Source organism: Leuciscus leuciscus (genome assembly GCF_965113295.1).
Source record: "Leuciscus leuciscus genome assembly, chromosome: 3".
In the NCBI taxonomy this organism is placed as follows: domain Eukaryota; kingdom Metazoa; phylum Chordata; class Actinopteri; order Cypriniformes; family Leuciscidae; genus Leuciscus; species Leuciscus leuciscus.
Genome location: NC_138727.1, coordinates 7,826,916 through 7,852,165, shown reverse-complemented (window position 1 = coordinate 7,852,165; position 25,250 = coordinate 7,826,916). Strand labels below are relative to the sequence as shown.

General features: G+C 37.8%; 1 protein-coding gene, 1 long non-coding RNA gene and 1 pseudogene across 3 annotated transcripts in view; 2 read left to right on the top strand and 1 right to left on the bottom strand.

Annotated features, from left to right (window-relative positions):
• Window positions 1–25,250, top strand: part of LOC309494773 (interferon-induced protein 44-like) — a 110,301-nt pseudogene that overhangs the window by 9,393 nt on the left and 75,658 nt on the right. The gene's annotated exons all lie outside the window — the stretch shown is intronic.
• LOC309495356 (interferon-induced protein 44-like) lies at window positions 8,615–12,283 on the bottom strand. Its single transcript, XM_082165035.1, has 6 exons — window positions 12,215–12,283; window positions 10,298–10,499; window positions 9,659–9,805; window positions 9,364–9,547; window positions 8,982–9,082; window positions 8,615–8,818 (listed from the first exon to the last, which is right to left on the bottom strand). The coding sequence occupies exons 1-6, from the start codon at window positions 12,268–12,270 to the stop codon at window positions 8,633–8,635; spliced, it is 876 nt and encodes a 291-aa protein (XP_082021161.1). The 5' UTR covers window positions 12,271–12,283; the 3' UTR covers window positions 8,615–8,632.
• The window catches only part of LOC309494578, a 36,165-nt gene continuing 23,481 nt past the window's right edge, over window positions 12,567–25,250 (top strand). Inside the window, exon 1 of the long non-coding RNA XR_014204379.1 lies at window positions 12,567–12,935. This is a non-coding gene — a long non-coding RNA (uncharacterized lncRNA). The remainder of the gene's footprint in view (window positions 12,936–25,250) is intronic.

Here is a 25,250-nt window from a genome sequence, read left to right as displayed (position 1 = left end):
GTTAATTTTGATGGTGCAAATTGAACAGAGAACTGCAAAGCGTTACACGGACCTTGGCGGCCAACGGATTTTCGTTTGGAAAGGAAAAAAAACAAAAACGAAAAACGGCCGGTTTCCCAATTACCATTAGTAAATAGGAAAACGAAAAACGGAAAACAACCCATTATTCGTTTTTTGTTTTGATATTAAAAAACGGAAAACGAAAAACAATCTCGTTATCCGATTGTCCTTGATGTGTTTATAGATGGAAATCGGAAATCAAAATACGTATGTATAAAGTCGTAATCCTTAATTCTGCATTGGTATTTTTTTCGTGACCCGGAAGCGATCTTAAGTAGTAAGCAGTTGTCATAGATACACCTATGAGCGGTTGTATGCTAGATGTCGCCTTGGCTACGGCAGTTCATTGGAACGAATGCATATATATATATATAAAAATGAGAAAAACTTGGCCACTAAATATTTTGTATTAAATTATTTTAATGATCACAATTAAAGTTTTAATTTTATTAAATTGAACAAGTAAACGTTGCATTCATATTCCATGATTTACTCACCCTGAAGTCATCCTAAGTGTATATGACATTCTTCTTTCAGACGAATACAATCGGAGTTATATAAAAAATGTCCTGGCTCTTCCAAGCTTTATAATGGCAGTGAATGGCCGTTTAAGTTTTAATGGCCGCGTTATGACCATAATGACGAACACGGAAGTGCAGAGGATAGAGCAAAACAAAACACCAGTCACGAATTAGAAGTCTTAAACGACATTTTTTAAAGAGAAATGTCGGAGGAGCTTGAGTTTGTTGGTCAGCCCTGTTTGTTTGAACCATGAGAGGCATCAAAGCTTATGCCACCCCTACATCCTACGTCATACATCGTCAAGTGTTACTCTTTTTGTGTAAGTCGACTTGCGTAGGCCGTCTACCGGAATCTAGTTATTTTAGTCGATAAAGTTTTAAATATGGATATTTTTCTTACACGAACGCATCGCTTCGCTTCAGAAGGCCTCTATTACCCCCCAGAGCCTGTGGAGCACTTTTATGATGGAGAGGCACTTTGATGGACTTCAAAAAATATACAGCCATGCACTGCCATTATAAAGCTTGGAAGAGCCAGGACATTTTTTAATATAACTCTGATTGTATTCTTCTGAAAGAAGAAAGTCATATACACCAAGGATGGCTTGAGGGTGAATAAATCATGGGCTAATTTTCATTTTTGGGTGAACTATCCCAAGGACCATAGACATAAAATACAAATAGGGCTACCAAATGGCCTAACACAGTTTTTGGCAAGAAAATCACGTGATGTGACACATCCTATTGACCCTTTTCACATTTCTGGGTTTCTCAGAAGTTGAAGGCGTCATAGTTGGGTAAACTTCTATAGCAGTGAATGATTGACTACATTAAATATATTTTTTGTGTTCCCATTTGCTACAAAAGACTGCTACAAAAGTTTACTGCATTACTTGTATTTTAATTAAATACTTTTTTTTTCACAGCAGTATTTTGTATTTTATTTAAATACATTTGATGAGTAAGTATTTGTAATTTGTAATTAAATACTTTTTGATGTATTTGTGCCCATCTCTGATGTTAAGACAACATAATTTAGCAAATCAAATGAAGCTTGCACTGGAGTTTGAAGAACCACAATATATTCAAGAATAAGCATGAGGAGATCTGATAAAAACAGACCCCATTAAAGATAGCCTATATGTTGTCTTTCCTTAATAACCACTCGGTAATGAAATATTACACCGTTTAATTTGATGTATCCTATTTTTCTGTTTATTGTCTCTCCCTCAAAGACAGATGATACAGAGAGCAAGAGTGAGGATCCTACGGACATGGTGGCGGGAAAAATATAGGATGGGTGTCAGGTTTGGGGGTGAGGAAAGGAGCGAGGACTCAATGACGCAGATAAACGGACTTTTAATTAATAATAAAAATAAAACAAAAACAGACAAAACTACCCCGAGGGGGGGAACAGGACTTGACTTGAGAAGGGAAACCACACAGAGGGAACATAAGAGTAAGACAACGATCTGGCAAAGGACTGAAAACACAAGGAGAATTAAAAAAAATGAGAAAACAAGGCAGAGGGTGACAGCACTAAATGTTCTACAGAGAAACTCTGTTATTTTACAGATTTTTCCTAGATTATTATGATCGAACACCTTCAATAAAGTGACAGTAAAAAAAAATAAAAAATAATTCTAAAACGTTAAACTTTCATTAGATGTAAATTTATGTAAACAAATTCTTCACATACAGTTCTTCAGAGCCAAAAAAACAAAAGATTGCACATTCCTATATTATAAGTTAGGGTTACTATCATGATGAGGTCATGATTTTGCCTTTGAAACAGATGGCGAAAAGAATAAATTGTACTGTGTTGTGACCCAAAGTACAGAAGTGACCCAAAGTACAATGTGGAGCAAGTACGACAAGGAAGGGAGGGCAGAGCAGCTTTTATATCATTTCTCAAGGTTTCTGCTTACAGACTTTCTTATCTTAAGAAGGGAAGGTTCCCTAGCTAGTGATCTACTTTTATGCTGAGCTTATGCCTACAAGCTCACAAGTTCTACCTTAGGGGTCAGAGGTCCCTGGTCAAGCTGTCTCCTCTGAGGTCTCAATTGCTTCACAGTGCAAAAACACACACATCAGTCAGATAAAGTTCCCTGCAGATCATAGACAGTTCAGCAAAAATATCATTTCAATGTCTTACTGCAAATAAATGAAAATTGATCCTGTAAATCAATGAAAATCAAAATATTCCATTACAACTGTTTACTGTTAGCTTTCTATTTTAGCTTGTATTTTCAAAATCAGTTTTATATTGATTTTCTCAATATTCGACAGACCCCTGTGGGCTACATATAGCGAACAAACATTGCGTTATCTTTTATTTGAGAATTCTAACTATAAAAAAATAAGTAAAATCAAAACATAGGCTACAACAAAAGGTCCATGATTCTGCACCAAGTGACAGACACTGCAAATCCCCCTCCAAATCTCCATCAGCTGGATCCAGAAAGAAAGAAAGAAAGAAAGAAAGAAAGAAAGAAAGAAAGAAAGAAAGAAAGAAAGAAAGAAAGAAAGAAAGAAAGAAAGAAAGAAAGAAAGAAAGAAAGAAAGAAAGAAAGAAAGAAAGAAAGAAAAATATATTGATTCACTAAAACGTCTTTAAAAAGGGAGGATTTTATATTTGTACCTTTCCTTTAAACAACATTTGACAAGAGGCTATATGAAAACAGAGCACTCTCAGATTTGAGATTTACATTTACATTTAGTCATTTAGCAGACACACTTGTCCAAAGTGACTTACAATTTAGGACTAAGTTAAGCGAGTCATCGCGAAGAGGCAAAAACAACGCAAGAAGTGCTCAAAATACAAAGTTCAGGCATTGTTCAGAGTTGCATAAACCCGATAAGGGAAGATTATAGGAAAGGATTTTTTTTGTCTCCCATTATAAAGCCTGGAAGAGCCAGGACATTTTTTTTTATGTAACTGATTGCATTCGTCTGAAAAAAGAATGTCATACATGTTTGCACCTGATGGCTGACAGATTGGCTCAAAGGTGTGGTAATTTGACAGTCAGTGCTTTGGAATTGCAAGGAAGTGACATCATAATATACTTCTGTGTCTGATGTATGACACATATACAATATGTATATACACTATATACAATAGTGTTTTGCAAATCACTGTGTGTAATGTTTTGCAAATAGTGTGAAGCTGACAATATGCTTACAGTTGTGCAAATCTAGCCTTGTGTTTTGCTCCTTGAGTGTAAGGTTTTGCTAATTGTGGGAAAAGTTTAATTTTAGTGTGTAAGCAATCGTAAAAAACTGTAATATCAATACAAATAATAATAATAGGCTACATTATAAAAAAGTATATAAATGTACCTTTTCCCTCCCAGTTTTTGCTGTTGCACTGTATACATATATTGTGCATTTTGAAAATGAAACAATATTTTTTTTACAAATGAAAATTATGTTCTGGGATATTTTTTATGTGCACTTTGGTGTGCTCATAGTTCTGAATTATTTGGACTCATTAAATAATTTGGTTATTAAAAATCTTAAATGTTTTGCATTAAATCATACTGGGATGTTTGCTGAAATTGAGAGAATCTTACCTCATTCTTGCATATTCGGTAAAATCAGGACTAGGGACTACTATTTCTTAGTCATGATGAAATGGAAGTATTGTATTTGTAAAGTATTGTAAAGTTGTGTAACTTATTATTGAGAAAAATTGTATAGGGTGGGAACTTGGTTTTATTGGACAACAGCATTAAACAGCATTACTTGGAACAATTCTGAATACATCAACAGAGATAAGTTTGGTAATGATATTTTAATTAAACATCATGAGAGCATGCTTTTTTTTTTAAAGAAGCATATGCACAAGTTAGTTGTTCACAATAAGATAAACAAGCTGTTTAACTGCTGTAGTTTTGTGTTGATCTCCCGCATATGGGTTCATCGTTATCTCCGGTGTTGGTGTGTTATTAGAATGGTTTTACTGTAGAATGGCTTTCTTATTCAGTTCTATATTATGTTAGGTTTTAAACTTAAGTTTAACAGTTTTGAAAATAGTATGTGTACATGTGCAAATGTAGTGTGCCAATATAGAGTTCTGGTGGATTGCATAGTCATGAATGCATTTTGTGCCAAAACAATGATAGATTATCCAGTTTAGGCCAGATTGACTGTTGTTATGATCATTGTGTAAAGAGTTTTGAAAATGTGACAAGTATTAAGAAATGTTTCCTAGCAGAAATGGAAAACGTGTAGTTACTCTCTGTGTTCATTAAAGTCTCTAACCTGGTTCGTTCTGCTTCACGCATCGTCTTTTAGATCAAAACTACATTGCCCTGTGAAAGTCATGCACTGAATATTCCGAACACACTGGTGCGGCGGGATAATATTCGCTAGGATAGCGGTGAGACATTTCATGTTTCAGAAATGACCCTGTGGGCTGTATGGAATAAGTTGGCGGACCGGTTTTGGCCTACAGGCCTTGTGCTTGACACATGTGGTTTAAAGCATATTCTGTTGTGTTGAATCAGTCATTTGAATGGTAAGTAATTTATTGTTGATTATACAGTATTATGCTACAAATTTATTGTTAAAACAGGGTTTTTACAGATCCGGTTTCCCGGTTTCTGTTCCAGTCTGTTCCCCGTTTCCCTTTAGAATGTGTTTCCAAGCTTGTTCAAATATTCGAAGCTTCGACACCACACAGCTCAACTGCTGTACACTTTGCTATATACTTTTTAATGTAAGCATGTTTGGCCATTGTGTAAATTGAATGTGTTTGGCTTTCTGGTGTCATCACATTTTGGTAATTCCGGTTACAAAGCAGTTAGTTATGGTTCTTGATATTGCAAACTGGTATTTCTGACCAAATTATTTTAATACATTGTAATTATAAACACGTTTTGTAGTGCAAATAGTTTTACAGTTTACTGCACTTATATAGTTGTTCTTCTTATTAAAGCGGCTAATGAATCAGAAGTCTAGCACATTCACAGAAAAAAACTTATTTCCACCAAATTGAGTTAATATGAATCAATGAGCTATAGAAAAAGTAAATACACTGGCTTAGGAAATACGTAAGCAAAATTTGTGCATAAAATTCACAACAGCTTTAAAATAGTCTTTCTTCCTTCCTTTCTTTCTTTCTTTCTTTCTTTCTTTCTTTCTTTCTTTCTTTCTTTCTTTCTTTCTTTCTTTCTTTCTTTCTTTCTTTCTTTCTTTCTTTCTTTCTTTTTCTTTCTTTCTTTCTTTCTTTCTTTCTTTCTTTCTTTCTTTCGTAAAAATGATTCTGGTGACAAAAGATGAGAGACTACATTTACATTTACATTTTACATTTATTCATTTAGCTGACACTTTTATCCAAAGCGACTTACAATTGCTATATATATCAGAGGTCGCACGCCTCTGGAGCAACTAGGGGTTAAGTGTCTTGCTCAGGGACACATTGGTGTCTCACAGAGACTAAGCTACATGTCATTTGTCTGAGGAGAAAAAAATGGTGAAATGATTTTATTTGGAGGTGCTTGTGAGTCAAGATTAGACACATTCTTTCTGCTGCAAGTCTGTTGTTGGTTTACAGTCCACAGCAAGCCATTTCACAATCAAGTTTATCAGTCTGTATGGTGCAGTTCACACAGTAGGTGTCCTTGTGTTTGGAGTGTGATATGCTTTAATTATTGGTCTGTGTACACTTTGGCCATTGCTTCAATTGTGCCATGAGTGCCTTGTTTGTAAAATGTAAGTCCTGTTCTGTTCTGCTCCACTCGGTCTAGATATCTTTGAACATAAGAACACATGTTGTGTAAATGTAGTCTCTTGCGGTCAAGCCTGCGGCCTACTGGCTACTCTCTGTAAATGTGGTGTGTAGTAGCTTTAATAGGGTTTGAAACAAAGCTCTTAGTTTTTTTCTTTTATATTTATGTATACAGTTATGTACTTGTAATTGGTTGGAAGTTAGACTGATAAAGACTGAAAAAATATGTTTACAAGTTGTTTATTTTGTAAAATTTTATATAAATTAAAAATAACTTAAATAATTCAAACTAAATCCATAAAAATATCCAATGTTGGGAACCCCTATAAGGTTCTATGGAGCCAGACAGAAAACTTTAAGGTTCTATAGAACCTTTTCTTCTAATTGTGAACAGTGAAGGATGGTGGTGGCATCATCATGCAGGTCAGAGTCGGAAGAAAAGATGAATGCAACAAAATACAGAGATAATCTATATAACTCTATTCCAGAGCACTTATAGATCATCAGACTCGGCTTAATGTTCACCTTCCAACAGGACAACAGGGTTTAAAACAAAACATGATAGCCAGTGATTGGTTGGCCAAAAGCACTAGTAAGCACTAGTATCTCATTCATTTTCCAATTAGGATGATTAACATACTGTCCTTACACCAATAAAAAGAGCCTTCACTTTCCTTTTCTTTCAAATAATAACATTTTCATTTTCATTCATTGATAAAGGCCTGGGGTGCATAAGTACCAACTGACCTCAGAAACATTAGGACAGAACATAACATCATGATCATGATAACATCAGTTTTTGTTTCACTTTCTAATCACTTGATTCACTTCAATTATTTTAATTTTAAAAAATATATATATTTTTTAAACTACTGTAACGACTGAGACAATCAGACACATAACTATTTGTTACATTTAATAAATAAGCTTCAAAGCCCACTCTTAGGAATGAAACATCCCCCCCAAAAGAGACAAGAGAGCAGGAAAGGTTTCAGTTGCCGGGGCAACAATCAGATTAGATGCCTTTATTGCTGTGTAAAATGTAGTCATGTGGTCAGGGAAAGATCTACATACATTAGAACAGACTTTCCTGCATTCATTTATCGATGAACTGATCTATAAATGAGCATGCATCCCAGAACATTTTGTGAATGATTTACTGTCTTGTGTAATGTCTTTTAATACTATTATTTAGTTGATGCTGTGTATTTTACATTAGAATCAATGGTCACCTATATCATGCTTGGTCTCTATAAATTGGTACTTTGAAGATCGAAATGATCTTGTATATGAGATGTTGATAGCTGTGCAACATATTAGTATTACAAGAATCTTTCATAGTTTCTTCATCAGCAACCAATCCAGCAGCACATGCTAATGAGCACGCTTAAAACAACCATTCATAAATCAACCACAGATGAATTTTCCCGCTTGGAAATTCCACCCTTCTCATTGGTCAAGCAAACCCGGAGAGGTGGGGCCTTTCTCAGGCTTTAATAGAGACAAATTCACAGTGTCCCTTCTCTCTCTTCTGGCCTTCACTGCTGCTCCAAGTATACATATACATTTAATGAGGTGCTCTGAAAATGATAAGCTGATGGTTCTCTTCATAATTAAAGGGATCTTTTCCATAGTTCCATTTTCTGTATATAGTAGTAGTCATTCAAACATGTTTGTTTAGTTTAGTTATGTTTGTGATTTAGTTAATAAAACTTGTGCACAATGTGTATTTGGTTCTGATTCTCTGCTTGCAACAAAGGTTTTACTGCTTTTACGATCTTGATCTTGTTACATGCTCTAAGCGCTGTACATGCTAATAGCAATAATAATTTTTCTGTGGCCATGAAAGATACGCTTTTCTTAGAATAAATGAATAATGAAAAGTGTTGGACGAACTGATTAATTGATTGTAATATTAATTTAGCTACATCAAGTTAATCCAATTAACTGACCCAAATATTCATAATTAATCATAACAAGTTATGAGTTATTATTAATATTTCCCCTTTGAGCTAACTCGTTACACTACCAACCTCTCGTGCTAGTAGGTTATGTTATATGGTTACATGGTTAGTATGTTACTATGGTGATTAATTATGGGGAAAAGACATGAGTTTGTTTTGAGTAATGAGATGGCACATAGTAAAACATGCTCAAAAAATGCTTAGCCAGTATCACTGTGTGTGTGTGTGTGTGTGTGTGTGTGTGTGTGTGTGTGTGTGTGTGTGTGTGTGTGTGTGTGTGTGTGTGTGTGTGTGTGTGTGTGTGTGTGTGTGTCACTCAGAAAGACAGTGCGCTATTGGTCAGCTACCACAGGGTTTCATTCAGAATTTCTACTTTCATTGCTCTTCGCTGACAATGCATCATTTGCCACGTGCACAATATGCTTTAATGCCCTCAGAATCAGAACATCTATGTCCGCTTGTGTATCAATTTCCTCGTGGTAGCTCTTCACGGGGAAGACGTGGCTCACTGGGATACCTGTACACTCAGAGCACTCCTCCAACTGGAGAAAAACAAACATGCTGTCAGCTGAGATGTGAACCTGCGCATTGCTGTCAAACTATTATTCAGGGAAAATGTAAACTTTTAAACCAGTTTCAACTGTAACAGAAGCAAGTATTTCTGTACTAATTATGGCATTTTTGACATAATATAAATGCATTTACCTTCTTTTTTATCTTCTTGCTAGTGTAGATCTTCCTTATGTCTTCTTTCACCAGTGGACACACTTCATCCGCCCTTGTCATGATGACCACCTGAGGGATTTCTGTTGAATGTGACCATGAATACAAATGTTTATTCATTGTGTGATACAGTTGATGTCACAACATATGATTTGATGTATAAGTATTATACTAATATGACAATAGCTAGATTAGTTTATCATTAAAACATGCTTTTATACGTTGTAACAAAGCATATCCAGACAGTGACTGAAGTGATTATGAATCTTTGGGACAATGTCATTAAGTCACATGAATGAGATTTTTGACTTTGCTATGATAAAGATAATGAAGATCTCTGACATTTTCTTGCTTTTATACTCACCTAGTTCATTGGCCTTATTCTTAATATATTTAATCTTCTTAGTGACATCATCATCATCATTATTCACTGTCAGTGAAATCTTGTCAGCTGGCAGCACATAGACCAGGCAGTATGTCTGGTCCTGAAGGCTTGGATCACTTCTGTAGCCCTCATCTTGAGGAGAAACAGGAGAGTCTGGATTGAACTGAAAAAAAAGGGATGCATGAGAGAGAATAGCGACTATGGAGGATTGTTGAAAAACATTTGAAGAATCAATCCACATGTACAAGAGTAAATGTAAAGGAATAGGTCTCACTTTGTATCGTTCCTTTATGCAGCCCTCCATGGCTTTGACAACATCCTCTTGATGTATGCCATGGCCATCCTCAGACTCCAAGCCCATGGTGTCAGTTAAGACAAAAGGCAGAACAGATTGTCCATTTTTTATGTAATAGGTTTTGTACTGTAAGATAAAATAGCATAACAGTTACAAGTAAATGATATTTGGCCATTTCATTATAATTAATGTGAACATCCATGAAACAGAGACCAAAACAACCAGCCCATAGAACAATGTAAAAAGGCATTTGAACCGGCTTTCTGTCCTTGGCACAGAAGCAAATTCAAAGCTTGTTTAAATTCTAGTAACCCGTGGTAAATCTGATGTTAACAGTGTAAATGTGTCATCACAGTCTGTAAAAAGGGTCCATTGTCTGAAGCTGTGGTAAGATAAATCTGAGAGAATGAATTCTTTTTTTTTTTTTTTTTTTTTTACAATTTAATAAGGAAGATTGAAAAACATATTTATATAATATATTTAATGCTGATGGGTCACCAGTCTTATAAGGCTTTTAAACTTGAGTATATTTTGTATTAAATGCATATAATTTTGTAAACCTTTTTAATTAATGGCATGACTTGTACTGCACATGTTCATAAATATGTTCATACTTACTAATTTTGTGAAGGTTCTGCTGTCAGATGTTTTGTTAACAAGGGCTTCAGTTGTGATTCTTTTTTGGAAAACACTATTAACTGAGTTGATGAAGCTGGACTTTCCTGATCCGACTCTTCCAATTACCAAGATCCTCACATGCTTGATATTTGGAGCTTTCAGCTTGAATTCTCTTAGACTTTTCTCCAATTGCTCTTCCTCTCTGTTCAGAAACAAAGTAGTAATGGTAAACAACAAGGGTGCCTTAAACATTCCAATTCATGAATTTGAAATGAGGTGGCAAAAAGGATGAAGAATTGTAATTCAAATTTCATTTTAAGGAAGTAGACTTACTGTAAGATGGAATGAAACTGAAAGAAAATAATAACTGCTTTCTAATAATCAATGTTTGAAATGCTGCCGAGAGTAAATAATTTTTCTATTATATTTTACTATTTTTAATAAATTTTAACAAATGTTTCTAGAAAAGTTTGTGTTTCTACACAAACAATTTAATGTGTATAAACTAGGGCTGTCAATCGATTCAATTTTTTAATCTAATTAATTACAGATGAATTAATCTAAATTAATCGCATACATAATTTTTGCTGCGAAAGTATTACATATTTCAATTCAAATGAATCAATGAATAATCAGCATTAGTGGCATTAAAGTTCAAAAACTCTTTTATTATTATTTTCACTGTTCAAATAATGGCCATAACAATCAACAATATGACCTAATATGCTAAGGAAATAAATTCAAAAGTTTTCACTGTAAAGGCATCTCAGGCCACATTTATTAGCCTGACTACGTCAGACTTCGTACTTCCGCTCAATTTCAGTTCACTTCTGTACTCAGTCTGAGATAGCGACCTTTCTCCCAGTTTTCCGGCCTGAAAACAGCCGGCCAATCAACGAACAGAGGGCAGGCTGAGAGCCGTGACGTAGACGCTGATTGTACCGTGGATGCGTAGATTTACTTCACATAATCTGGAAAAGTCGTTCACAGCCTTGTTCACTCCGGTATTTCGCTCGATGGTTTTGTTTTCGCATCATATATGTGTTTACAGCAGGGGGGCAGGGTTTCAGATTATTTTGAAGTTTCCCCGGGCGCCGCCATTGGCTAGCGGACCATCACCTACTGTTACCATCCCATTGACTCCCATTCATTTTGGCGTCACTTTGACAGCGAATAACTTTACATCTGAGGCGTTTGAAGACTCCATTTGTCCATTACTTATTTCTAAAGAAACATGAAAATGTATAAAAGGCTCCATTACCTTGTATCTTACCTTACCATCTACCCCGTAGATGCAGTTTTTGTAAAAATAGGCTAACGATTGCGTCATAACCACACGACTCTCTGTCGCACAGTAGAGAATTACCGTATGGACAGGAGGAGAAGCTCGCGCGTAATCGGGGGGACGTGGAGGCAAAATGACATAATAATCCCTCAATTGGTCAGTCGGTCACATACAGATTTGCTAAGTTTGCCTTTCAGTGTTTCAGTGACTGCAGTTGGTATCACGGGATGTGCTATGGATTAACGTTAACTCCTGGATGCTTTGCGTTAATGTGGTACTTTAGAGGGGACAAACTCCGGTGATATGCAAATTCCTTGCTGCAGACATTGCAGACGACTTTATTTTTATCAACACATCCATCAGGCCATTACTTACATTAACAAGTAAATGTTCCAATCAATGATCCAGGCAGCGCCTGGGCGTTCTCGTCTCCCATCTTCATTTTACAGTCGAATGGTGGCTAGAACGGCTCCAGGTTCAAAGGTCAATACGGAATGGATTAATCTGCGTTATTTTTTTTAACGCGTTATTTTTTCTCAGATTAATTAATCGAAATTAATTCGTTATTTTGACAGCCCTAGTATAAACATTTATAATTTTACCTTTAATGTTGATAGATATTTTTCACTTACCCCCAGGGAGTTTTCCTCCATGGTTTGCCATATTCTGTGAAATGAATGTGATTCATATGTCAATAAGGGTGTGCAGGGCGTTACTATTAAATGCAGGGGACGGGGGGCACAAACTAACGTGGGGCTAGTTGTAACACATGGTTTAAAAATGTCCACACATACTAGTATGACGAATTTGCACTTACTAGTTGCCATATCAACACTATAGAAAAAAAATAGCTAAATTTAGACATCTTTAGAAGATATTGCTGAACATTTAACCATAGCAAATGTAAATATCTTACTGAAGTAAATTTTTCATCTCAGTTTTTAGCATTTATTTAAAATTAGACAAATCTGCTATTACTCCAGGGGCGTGTCTAGGGGGAGGCTGGGGGAGGCAGTGCCTCCCCTAGGATAAGCCCTGCCTCCCCTGAGAAATGATATGTCCATCTGATGATAAATTAAAATTTAAAAGTGGATTTTGTTGTGCATGTTTTTCCATCGCTAGCAGATGGGTCTGACCCAACAAAAATCCAGTTTGGCGCTGTTTGACAGTGCGCGAGTGCTTCGGGCGTACGCGCTCAGAAAAAGTGCATCAGGTGAGAACAGAACGCCAATGAAATGTTTACCTGGCAGAGCTTTAAAGCATGAGCAAATAATTAACTTTTGTGATTGCGAATAAGTGCAGTGTCCTGTGAGTGTAACTCTACCGCTGCATTAACATGTGATGTGAATGTACGTCGAGTTTTACAGTATTGGGACTGAGCTGAGGCGCCATAACTGCAGCTGATAGAATGTGCGCTGTAGCACGATACTACCATATGTTAGTTTCCATGCTTAATGTGTTTCCACAACAATGTTAGTGAGTAAATCTACATTTACATTTACATTTACATTTACATTTAGTCATTTAGCAGACGCTTTTATCCAAAGCGACTTACAGATTAGGACTAAGTTAAGCGAGTCATCATGAAGAGGCAAAAACAACGCAAGAAGTGCTCAAAATACGAAGTTCAGGCATTATTCAGAGTAGCATAAGCCCGATAAGCGAGGTTTTTAAAGGGAAAGGGAAGGTTTTGTTTTTTTTAAGAGGTTAAGTGCTCACGGAAGAGATGGGTTTTCAGTTGTCTTTTGAATGTTGTCAGGGATTCTGCATTCCGGATGAGGGTGGGGAGAGCGTTCCACCAGCATGGAACTGTGAATGAGAATGTTCTGGAAAGAGATTTAGTGGCTTTCTGTGATGGAACCACGAGACGTTGCACGTTGGCCGATCGTAGGCTTCTGGTAGGGGTGTAGACTCGTAGGAGTGTAAAATCTACTGAAATGGCCACCATAACAGTGGAGTGTGTGATGTGTAAGACGAGAAAGTCGTGTGGCATAGGAGCAGCACGCACTATTGTGCTTTCACATATGCTGCGTTCGCAATTGTAGGTTAACTGATCCGCGGCTGTACCAGAAACACATACTCACTATTTTTTTTTTTTTTTTATCCAGAAGTTCTCAGCAATTTTTATTTAAAAAAAAGTTTTGTCCGCATTGCGATTGTCTTTGTACACATATACACTCTTTAATATAGGTATTCACGTTTAAACCCAATTTAATCAACGTATTATTCAATGCATTACTTCTATATAGATTTATATACACTCACCTAAAGGATTATTAGGAACACCTGTTCAATTTCTCATTAATGCAATTATCTAATCAACCAATCACATGGCAGTTGCTTCAATGTATTTAGGGGTGTGGTCCTGGTCAAGACAATCTCCTGAACTCCAAACTGAATGTCAGAATGGGAAAGAAAGGTGATTTAAGCAATTTTGAGCGTGGCATGGTTGTTGGTGCCAGAGGGGCCGGTCTGAGTATTTCACAATCTGCTCAGTTACTGGGATTTTCACGCACAACCATTTCTAGGGTTTACAAAGAATGGTGTGAAAAGGGAAAAACATCCAGTATGCGGCAGTCCTGTGGGCGAAAATGCCTTGTTGATGCTAGAGGTCAGAGGAGAATGGACCGACTGATTCAAGCTGATGGAAGAGCAACTTTGACTGAAATAACCACTCGTTACAACCGAGGTATGCAGCAAAGCATTTGTGAAGCCACAACACGCACAACCTTGAGGCGGATGGGCTACAACAGCAGAAGACCCCACCGGGTACCACTCATCTCCACTACAAATAGGAAAAAGAGGCTACAATTTGCACAAGCTCACCAAAATTGGACAGTTGAAGACTGGAAAAATGTTGCCTGGTCTGATGAGTCTCGATTTCTGTTGAGACATTCAGATGGTAGAGTCAGAATTTGGCGTAAACAGAATGAGAACATGGATCCATCATGCCTTGTTACCACTGTTTATTTCTCTCCCGAGATTCCATAGTCCTAACGTGGCCGTAGGTTATATGGAACCATGGGTGCTGAACGGAAATTGCCTTCACATACGAACTCCACGATCTTTCTCCACCGCTTCCTGTCCTGAGCCGCATTCTTGTTGGCATAATCGGGTGAAATACCATAAGCTGCTAGGTCCATCTCCACTTGTTTGATCCATGTCTTTTTAGGTGCGTTTCTTAATACTTTCCAGCCGTCAGGCCTGGTTCGCCATAGGGTGCGGTATGGGAGACGGTGCTCATCCATCCTGCAAACATGTCCAAACCATCGGAGGCGGGCACGTTTGATCAAGACATTGATTTCCAGTTGGTGAGAACAGTGACGGCAGACTTCTTCGTTCGGGATCTTGTCGAGGAGTGTGACTCCAAGAATCCGGCGGAGGCAGCGCATTTGGAATACCTCCAGTCTTCTCACATCTGCCTCTAAGAGTACCCAAGTTTCCGCTCCATATAGGAGAATTGGTAGGATCAGAGTGCGATATAGACGGACCTTCATTGCTGTTGTTAAAGTCTTCTTCTTCCAGATGCACCAGGAAGTCGAACCAAAGGCCGAAGTTGCAGATCCGATTCGGTGGGTAATGTCGACTGATGCTGCGATCTTATTACCTTGAATGGTCGACCTCAGATATTTGAATGTCTCGACTTGTTCTAGCTGGATCCCATTGAGGTATACAGCTGCCGGATAGTTGTCTGATGTCATAACTGTTTTGGCAGCGTTGATTTTAAGCCCAAATCTTGTAGCTTCTTCGACGATATCCTGGATAATTGTGGAGGCTTCGGCATCATCATCGGTGAGAAAAACACTGTCGTCAGCATACATCAGGTCAGTGGCATATTCGGCGAACCCGGCTCCAAATCTCACTCCGCGTCGTCCAAAGAAGACCCGCCTCATGATGCAGTCCACGACAATATTGAACAGGCTGGGGGAGAGAATGCATCCCTGTCTAACTCCCGAATTCACTTGAAAGTCGCTTGTCACTCCTCCTTGAACTCGTAACATGGCTGGTCGACCCCTCATAGGTGTTCTGGAGGAGGCGTATGATCTTTGGGGGGTACCCTTCCGCTCGTAGTGTGTTCCATAAGGCTGGGCGGTGCACGCTGTCGAAGGCTGCAGAGAAATCAATGAAAACCAACACTGTTCTTTTGCCACATAGGATCCTCTCTTCTAGAAGTTGGCGAAGGGAGAAGATCTGATCGCAACAACTGCGATCTGGCCGGAATCCCGCTTGTTCTTCTCTAGCCGCTTCCTCGCGGCGTTTGAGCATCCACCGGTGAATGATCTTCATGAACACCTTACCAATGATCGACAGGAGACTGGTGCCACGATAGTTTTTGCACTCAGACTTGTCCCCTTTCTTGAAAGTCGGGATGATGGTCGCCCGTTTCCAAGCAGTAGGAATAACTTCAGTCCTCCATATCAGTCCTAGCAACATGTGTAGGCGGCCTTCCAGAACTTCTCTTCCATGTTTCAAGGCCTCTGCCACTATGCTATCCACTCCAGGAGCCTTGTTGTTCTTTAATGATTTAATGGCAACTCGTAGTTCAGGTAAGGAGGGTTCTAGGTCCTCCACATAGGTGCTCAGGTACTCAACTGGGTCTGGATCTGCCGTCGGACCTTGAGGAGCAGGATGGTTGAGCATAACTGTCTTCTCACAAGCAAACACCTGTCACTCATCATCAGGCAATCACCGTGATCTGATATATATATGAATCTGTCAATAATAATAATATCATCCTCATATTATTCATGTTGACATGTTGAATATCATTTCATGTTGGTTTAACTAACTTTTATGTGATAGCCCTATAGCAGGGGTCTCCAACACGTCGCTCGCGAGCTACCAGTAGCTCGTGGCCTGATTGGAGGTAGCGCGCCAAGGGCCGTTCACATATCGCGTCTTTTGCAAGTTCGTTATTTCAAATAATTGAAGCGATGCGCTCATTTTTTCCAGGCGCAGCGAGTCAACATGAAGGATGGGGGTGCACCCAAACATTACGGGTGTTTTTTTCTTCTCCGTAAATAAATCTAGTAGCAGAGCTACAGCAAGCGTTTTTCGATGGTGGAAATCCATTAGCTATTAAAACTTCTTTGTTGTTGACTTTGTGGAGAGCGCTGTGCATGGCTGCATAGCAACGACAGACGCCACGGGAAAATAGGACCGAATTTTACTATTAATAATAAAAGATAAGCTAATGTGCATTGTAAATGTCAGCAATTTATCTTTTTTGACTCATTCTTTTTATAAAAATGATTTAAAGGCTGACATATATGCGAGGTTTATCTTTTTATAAAAACTTTTTTGTCAAAACTTTATTTGAACTTGTACATGTTAGTAGATAACATGTTGCAAGACACTCCTTTCAAATTTGGCCATCATTTTTAATGTTATTATTTTAATTTGTAAACAAAAAGTGCATATTGATGCTATGTTTATTTGTTATTTGCTGGTTTTCGACATACAACTTGGTGAATTAATTTTATTGTGTAGTATTAGTACTTTTTGAACAGGATTCTGATAACCATGATCATTTTGGTCACTATAATCATGAAATTACATTTTCATGTTATGATGAAAATGTCTCAAGTTATGATGCACTATAAAATCAACAATAATTATGTGTTTTTACAGTATAATTAAAAAAATGTTTTTATCTCTGACAATTAAGGGTGACATATATAGGCCTACAATAACTCTTTTAGGTCTAAAACAGCATAGTTTTTAATATGAGAGTTATGATACATTATTTAAGATATTTAAGTATTGCATTACATGAGTAGCTCTCGGCCACTTTCATTTTTTAAAAGTAGCTCTCAAATGAAAAAAGGTTGGAGACCCCTGCCCTATAGTCTAATAGGTGCCCTGTGCCTATCTCTGGGTTCCTGGGTTAGAAAAAGATATGCACTAAAACATATTGTGTGTAGTAGGCTATAGCTTAATTTTGCGCCGATTTTTTCAATTGTTTATGTTGCCCCCCCAAACAAGCCAAATGCCCCCCCCAAACATGACATCCTGGTAACCCTTCTGTATTACTCTAATCTCCAATCTGTTATTTAGCTGTTTAGTTCTTTAATGCTTAGCTAACTAGCAGAAGACACTACAGCCAGTTTTACAAAACAAGTATGCGCAGGCTGGGCATGTTTTAACTTGCCCACTATTACAGTTTTTGCCTATTGCTTACACACTAAAAACTGAATACCTAAACTTCTTGTAGCATATAAACACAGTGTAACCACAGCTTAAGCAAATTGTCAACTTTGCACTTTGTTTGCAATTCTGGAACACACTTATTGCGAAACACTACACACGTTTTCTTACATTAGACACTTTGTTAAAAAAAACGAAATCACCTGTTATCATTGGGAAAACACTCTGTTCAAAATGCAAAACTCATCTGGCAATTGTAGGCACTTACATACACACCTGAAAACACTTGCACAGAAAACAGAACACCAATCGGTCTGAGCCTTAGCACTACAAATAGGACATTCTGACTGGAGAACAGGTATATCTTCAAGTTTCTACTCCAGACTGTACCTACTGTATGTGTCACATGATTCTGTATCATATTACAGTATTACTGTACTAACTGTACTATACAAAAATGGGTAGTGCTGTGAAGTATATGTAAAGGAATACCATTGTGATGTTACAGTCCTGTGTACAGTTTGAAAGTACAGTATGAAAAATAATCTAACCAATGACATCTTGTGGTGGCATTTTCTACAGAATGGTTGGACGAGGTCTTGTGGCCAGATCCGAACAGAAGGCGGGATCAAAGTTGCAGTGACAGTTCAACAAATCTGACTCATGTGTCAAAACAGGGAATAGTGTTGTAACGGAGAGCAGATCACCAGTTGCATGGTGATTAAATCAAATTAATTAATGCAGTCTAAATCTACAAAACCCCTGTCTCGCTCTGACTCAAGCTATTCTCACATTCCAAAGCACTCTCATTTACGACACCTCTGTTGTTTTGAGATTGCTCTGCGCAAGACGTGCAGCCCAAACGGCGCCGAAAAATGGTGTAAATCATTGACTATCTCTCTCTCTACATGATCTCTTACGTCTAAACCAACAGAGACCGTCTGTTTATGGCCGGGAGAGCCTAACGCTGACCAATGAGAGCGATCCCGAAAGCACTCCCCCCTAGGGAGTCCCTCGGACACTGAGTTACACATGGACACTAATTAACTCTTCACAACAATAAAACAGTGTTGTAGAGACCAGATGCCAAAACATGTGGTCTCTGCCGAGTGCATCAATCCAAGGACTCAAACAAACGTACACACATTTACACCCTCACCCTCCCCGGCTCGGAAAGCCAAAAGTTCAACGCGTGGTGTGAACTCTGTGTGACACCACACACACACACACACAGAAACACACGCAGGCCCCACCACGTGTGATCCAAAATCCTTGTATAAAATATTTTAAATGTATTTTCGTGATGTGTATGATCCCCTGTCCCAAATATTATGCCTATGTAGTTTGTTGGCCTGTAATCACTCTGTGGTGCCCACAATTACAAGAAATGATGTACCTCCTTGATTTTAGATATTAGAACTGTCATTCGCGGTATTGCCGTGTTCCACAAACCCCAACGATGCTGAATCTTTAACACAAAATACCAGAGAATGCATTGTTTATTAAATACCAGTGTTATTAAGTTATGGACGAATTCATCGCTTCAAAACCCCGCGGAAAGGGGAGCGTATAGACCTCGAAACGTCAGGAGGTGGGCCCATACGTTGTTAAAGACGATTGGCCCACGTACGTGAGGGAGGCGTGAGTTTAGCCCTTTAAAATTGCGCGCCCCTCTCCTCTCATTGCAGTCCGCCAGAGAGAGAAAGACGACACGCCTCCTTCCCTCAAGGAAGCTCCGCTCGCTTTTATTTTCCTTTTATTTCCAAGTCTTTTCTTAGAACTACTATTACTTCAGTATAGTCTTCTGAAACCAACCCACGAAACTAAAGGCTAAAGATAATCTTTGCTGAGTCTTCGCTCGCTTCAAGTCGCCATAGCAACCAGAACGCTGTGACCACGTGATCCAGGTGCCTTTATCCAACACAGACGAACGCACACACAGAAGGCCGATCTTTCAAACAGAGTAACGTAGATCTTTTAAATTTGCAATCTGAAGGAAATGCTGTTTAAAGTTGTCTAAATATTACTGAGAAACGTTGGGGTTTTGTGGTGAATGACTAAACTGTTTCTATCTCTCTCTCTAAATTCTCTTTCACACACACACAAACATACACATACACACACACCCACATACTCTCACCCACGTGTGCCGAGACAAACACACTACCACGTGCTCACAGAGCCGCAAACCCATCTCTCCTTACAAACACTATCCTCTCAACATCTCACACGCTGATTCTCTCTCTCTCTCTCCCTCTCTCCCAATCTCTCTCTCTCAAACCTTTTTATTTTGTTGTATTTCTGTATTACGATCGTTATATTGCCTGTTTTGTTTATGCATTTTTACTCCTGCGTGATTGAAAATAATTGTGTAATCGCTAGCTTGTTAAATAAACTTTGTTAAATCATTTGAATTAAGTTTGACTGTTTTGTTTCAAATTCTGAGTCCCTGATGAGTGCAGATTTGACCTTATAAGCTCTACGATTGGTTTTATTCTTAAAAGAAACCTAAAATTGTCTAAAACACGAAGATAATTATCTTCTTTGTGGCCACAAGAAAGTGTTATCTATCCGTGTTAAAGACGCCCGATTTCTGTTCATAAATTATACACTCTGTCCGCAGGACGACCAGTCTGTATGATAAATGAACATTCTTCAACTTCTACCTCAAATTCCCCAAATTGAGTAAATTCTACCCGTCTCTATCAGTGATTATTACAAGTAATTGTGTAATCGCTGATACAAGCCGAGGTTTTGACCTATTCCCTATTTTGAATAAATTAATTTATGGAAGCAACAGATGCATATTCACATTGATGAATATTACCGCTAATTTGAGCTAATTAATTCCCCAACACAAAGTCATTGTTGTTACAGTGTTTAGTGTTTATAGTTTAGGGAAATGGGTGTGCTTTTTGATAAATGGCATTATGCTTTTGAAATTTTTGTTCAAAAGCCTGGTTATAGAGTTTAAGCAATCGAGAAAAACTGTAACAAATGCCACTGCTTTATATGAAAAGTTAATACAGTTTTTGCCCGTTGCTTGAACACATTTTGCAAAACTTCGCTCACTGTGACAAAACTCTACACACAAGTAAACATGACACAACACTGGGAAATATACCATTCACATCTGTGTCAAATTGAAACTCTAGGCTACTATCAAAACCTAAACTCTGCTATCAAAACCTAACATTCCTTTGTCAAAATGTAACTCTGATGACAAAATGACACATACTTGCATCATATGCATACACTTTCAGATCAGATGAAACATACTAGTCTACTTTATATAAAACACTGCAGTCTTTGATTTTCACTGTTTATTCAGAAGGCATATTTTCAGGAGGCACATTATCAAACAACCAAAAAAGCAAATAGGCCTACTCAATATTGTACATTGCAGCACTGTGCATTGCAGTAACATGAATTCAGATAAAGCAAAAAAAAAAAAAAAAAAAAAAAAAAAAAAAGATTAGAAAAAACACAATACTGTAAACACAGAAAATCATGGCAATTGTGCATACGTGGGCTCATGGATCCCGCCGTCTGTTGGGGTCTGGCCACAGGACCTCATTGACATCGCAAGCAATGTCTTCTCCCGCTAGGCACCGGGGAAAATATCCCCTTGCATGTCGAAACCATCCATGGATTGCTGTCACCTGAATGTCACCGCAGGCCTGTTCCATTGCCTGCAGAAGAGGCATGTGGGCATGTGGTTGGCGGTCATATACGCGCCATCTCCAAGCTGAAAAGAATTCCTCTATAGGGTTTAAAAATGGTGAGTAAGGGGGCAAGTATACCACTTCAAATTGATTGTGGTTGGTGAACCAGGCCTGGACCAGAGCAGCCCGATGGAAACTGACATTATCCCATACCACTACAAACCTGGGCTGATCTGTTCTGTACAACTATATTATGGAGAGCAGAAATGTGAGTATATGTTGGCTATTGTATGGACCTAGTTTTGCATGATGATGCAGAAGCCCTCGAAGGCTTATGGCGGCACACAATGTGATATTTCCCCCGTGCTGCCCCGGGACGTGCACAATTGCCCTTTGGCCAATTACATAATGACCCCGTCGTCTTGTTTTGCTCAGGTCGAATCCAGCTTCATCAATGAAAATGAATTCATGAGGCTGTGCAGCTCCATCCATGGCCAAGATTCTCTGTAACAAAAAAACTAACTTTTTGTAGCTGGCTGATTGGTGATCAGTTTTGCAAGTAAGTGCCTTCAGGTGTGTATTTGAGTGGTTGCAATAACCCGATGTGTTTTGTATTTTGGATACATGTGTTTTCCAAATGGCACCCTGAGATTTCATTTTTGAATGAAGTGTCTTATGTATGAAATAGAGTGTAGTATGCAGGACCAAGTGTGTTGTATAAAGGAGTAAGTGTGTTGCAGAATTGCAACTAGAGTGCAAAGCAGCGCTTTTGTTTAAGGTATGGGTACATGTGTTTGAGGTATGGTAACAAAAGCTTCAAGTTGTGTTACTTTAGTCTAAGCATAAGTCTATAGTGTTCAAGCAACGGGCAAAAACTGTATTATATTTTTAATAATATTGTATTTTATTGACAAAATATTTTAGTTTATCATATATATATATATATATATATATATATATGCGTGCGTGTGGTGGTGGTAGAGTCCTGCACGGGTTCGGGTACCCAACGGGTGACCCGCAAATTTTGTTCAAACGGGTGAAAAATATCCAACCGTGTCAGATACGGGTGCGGGTCGGGTCGGACACGGGGGAAACACGGGTCTAAACACGGGTTTAAAACAATCACAAGCAAACGTAAAATATGCATTTTTAGGAACACATCTACAAAAATGCCTGTATTTCAAGTTGATAAAATAATTAAAAATCCACATCAGTTTATTTGTGCCCACGCGCCACGCCCTCCCAGGAATCTATAATGTTACCTAGGCTACTTTTTAGTTAAAAAAATTCATCATAACCGCGCGCGCGATCTGCATGCAGTCGTTGAGATGGATGCTGAAGAGTTGAAGAAAAGAATAGCTAGTGGAGATTGTAAAGTTGTCGACAATACGTCATCAAAAATCAAGTCCAGTGTGTGGGAGAAATTTGGAGTTATCTGAAGAAAACAATATTGTGAAAGGCTTTGCTGCATGCATTTTCGTGTTGGATAGCCGCAAATGTGGAACTTCATCGCTGAGGAAGCACCATAGACTGTAAAAAAAATATGGACGTAGTGTTCGTGACATCACCCGTAGTTTTCTGAAGAGCATTTTTGTATGGAAGGCGAATGGGGCCAAAAGTCTTTAAACAAAACGCATGAATTTTGACCGCGTCAACACACACTATTTGTCCGCGTTAACGCGGCAATTTTTTCGTGTTTCTTTTGTACGTGTAGACAAGCCCATTCTGGTCGTGTTAAGGCGTCAGTTATGGTTAAAAGTCTTTAAACGAAACGCGGGATTTTTGACCGCGTCATCACGCACCGTTTTAACGAGACAACACGCACAGCAGCCAATGAAATTGCTGTATTTGAGACTATATTTGCATATGTGACACTATGGTACGTATGTCTCTGGTTGGTATATACATATACAAACATCAGAGTCGTGTTTATTCATGAAGGATGTCGTAATGGTATACTGGTATGCAGGTATGCAAACATCAGACGTTATATTTGTTCATGAGGGATAATGGGATAATGCAATAAATTAAAATAGAATAATAAGATGCTAAAGGGCTGTTACCAATCAAATTAAACGGCATTAAATAATGTAATGAGATTATTTAAAATAGTTTTTGAATATACAAATAAGAAATATCATTTGTACATAGAAATCATATTTATAAACCACCAGTAGGAGGCGGCAGGCGACCGTCTTAATGAGTGAGTCATTGAGTCATTTATTCAAACGATTCATTTTCAAACATTCAACTGACTTTATATTAATTACTTGTTTATTGAACTGTAACTGTATCATATAAATATAAAAACACATTTTGAATGTTTCATTTGTTTCCAAATTAGGCGCCAGAAACTTGTTATCGTCAGAAGCCTACATTATATATTATATTAGGATATAGTATTCACTATCAGTCGCCACTTACACTAAATTAATGCAGAATAGTAATTTTTTGTTATTGACGTTTTAATCAGGCTATTTGTCCGGTCGGGCAAGTAAAATTCTCTTTCACTTGCCCCTTCAAAAAATCCACTTGGTCCGGACAAGCATAAATGTCGAGCCTGTAATATAATGTACTAATTTCATTATAGCACTCATCAGCCTGCAGATGTTTACTGTAAAACACACAGAGACAGAACAGCACAAAAAAACTCATAGTTTAGTCATAGCAGAACTCATGTCTCCATTCATATTTTGTTTCCATTTATGTTGATTTATGAAAAGTGAACAGCACGAGTAAGATAGGATGCGCAATATATCGACATGGAGACATGGAGTGGTTGATTGAGACATGATTTTGACCACTTCATCAAGTTTTGTTTTGTAGAAAACCTTTCTTTAAAGTGAATTTCGTGTATCTTCATTTTAATCAATTTTTCATCAACCAATTGCCTGGATTTAATAAATAAGAAGCAAATATAACAAACAATATAATCATGGAGGCGCCCGCGCGGTCACTTGCATTGCACGTTAACTGGAGCGCATCTCATCCCAACTTAACGAAACTCAGTGTATGCCTCGAGAAATACATCAAATACACAAAGCTTGAAATGTCTTTAAACAAAATAATTCAAAACGAAAAGAAAAAGGCTACTCTCTGATTATGTAATCCATTATGTGCATTTCTCTCTATAGGCGCGTTCACTACGGAGATGGCGATCGTCAACTTCATCTTCGCAGCCGACACTGTCAGAAAACACTAGTTTATTAATAAAAATCAATACACGCGTCACAGGATTTAAAAATGCACATCTTGCTTGTTGCACGCACACATATTATGACGAAATAAACAGATATTATGTTGAAATAACATTATTATTAATAATACATCTTTTAGAATATTTGATTGAATGCTGAATGTTGCACTTGTTCAATTTAATAAAATTAAAACTTTAATTGTGATCATTAAAATAATTGAATATTAAATATTTAGTGGTCAAGTTTTGCTCATTTATTAATAGTGTATATATATATACATATATATCAATATTTAGCCTATAATTGCGCAGCTCCCCCTGTCAATGATCTAGCACCCCCTCAGCACATGCATTAAAAATTCTCTGGCGCCGTCCCTGTCTCCATTTGTGTTTAAAATAGTTACAGTTTATAGACTTTAAAAACATTTATCACCACTTGTGATTCACAAAGTGAAAATTAATTTTAAGAATCCAGTTGGTTATTGGCTTTTACCGATAAAACAGACACTTTTGTTCTGAGGACGTAGTTTAACCTGCTGTCTTATTTGATTTTTAGTTTAATTTGTTTACACAACAGCTCTGAAAAAATATGATAATAAAAGGTTTTGGGTTGAACACCAAATTACAAAAACATTATTATGTTAAAGTGAATAAAGTCTA

Coding starts and splice junctions, on each gene's coding strand:
- LOC309495356 (XM_082165035.1), bottom strand. CDS start 12,270: ATGAATCACATTCATTTCACAGAATATGGCAAACCATGGAGGAAAACT. Junction 10,500..12,214: donor TGGAGGAAAACTCCCTGGGG/GTAAGTGAAAAA, acceptor GTTTCTGAACAG/AGAGGAAGAGCAATTGGAGA. Junction 9,548..9,658: donor GCATAAAGGAACGATACAAA/GTGAGACCTATT, acceptor CTTTTTTTTCAG/TTCAATCCAGACTCTCCTGT.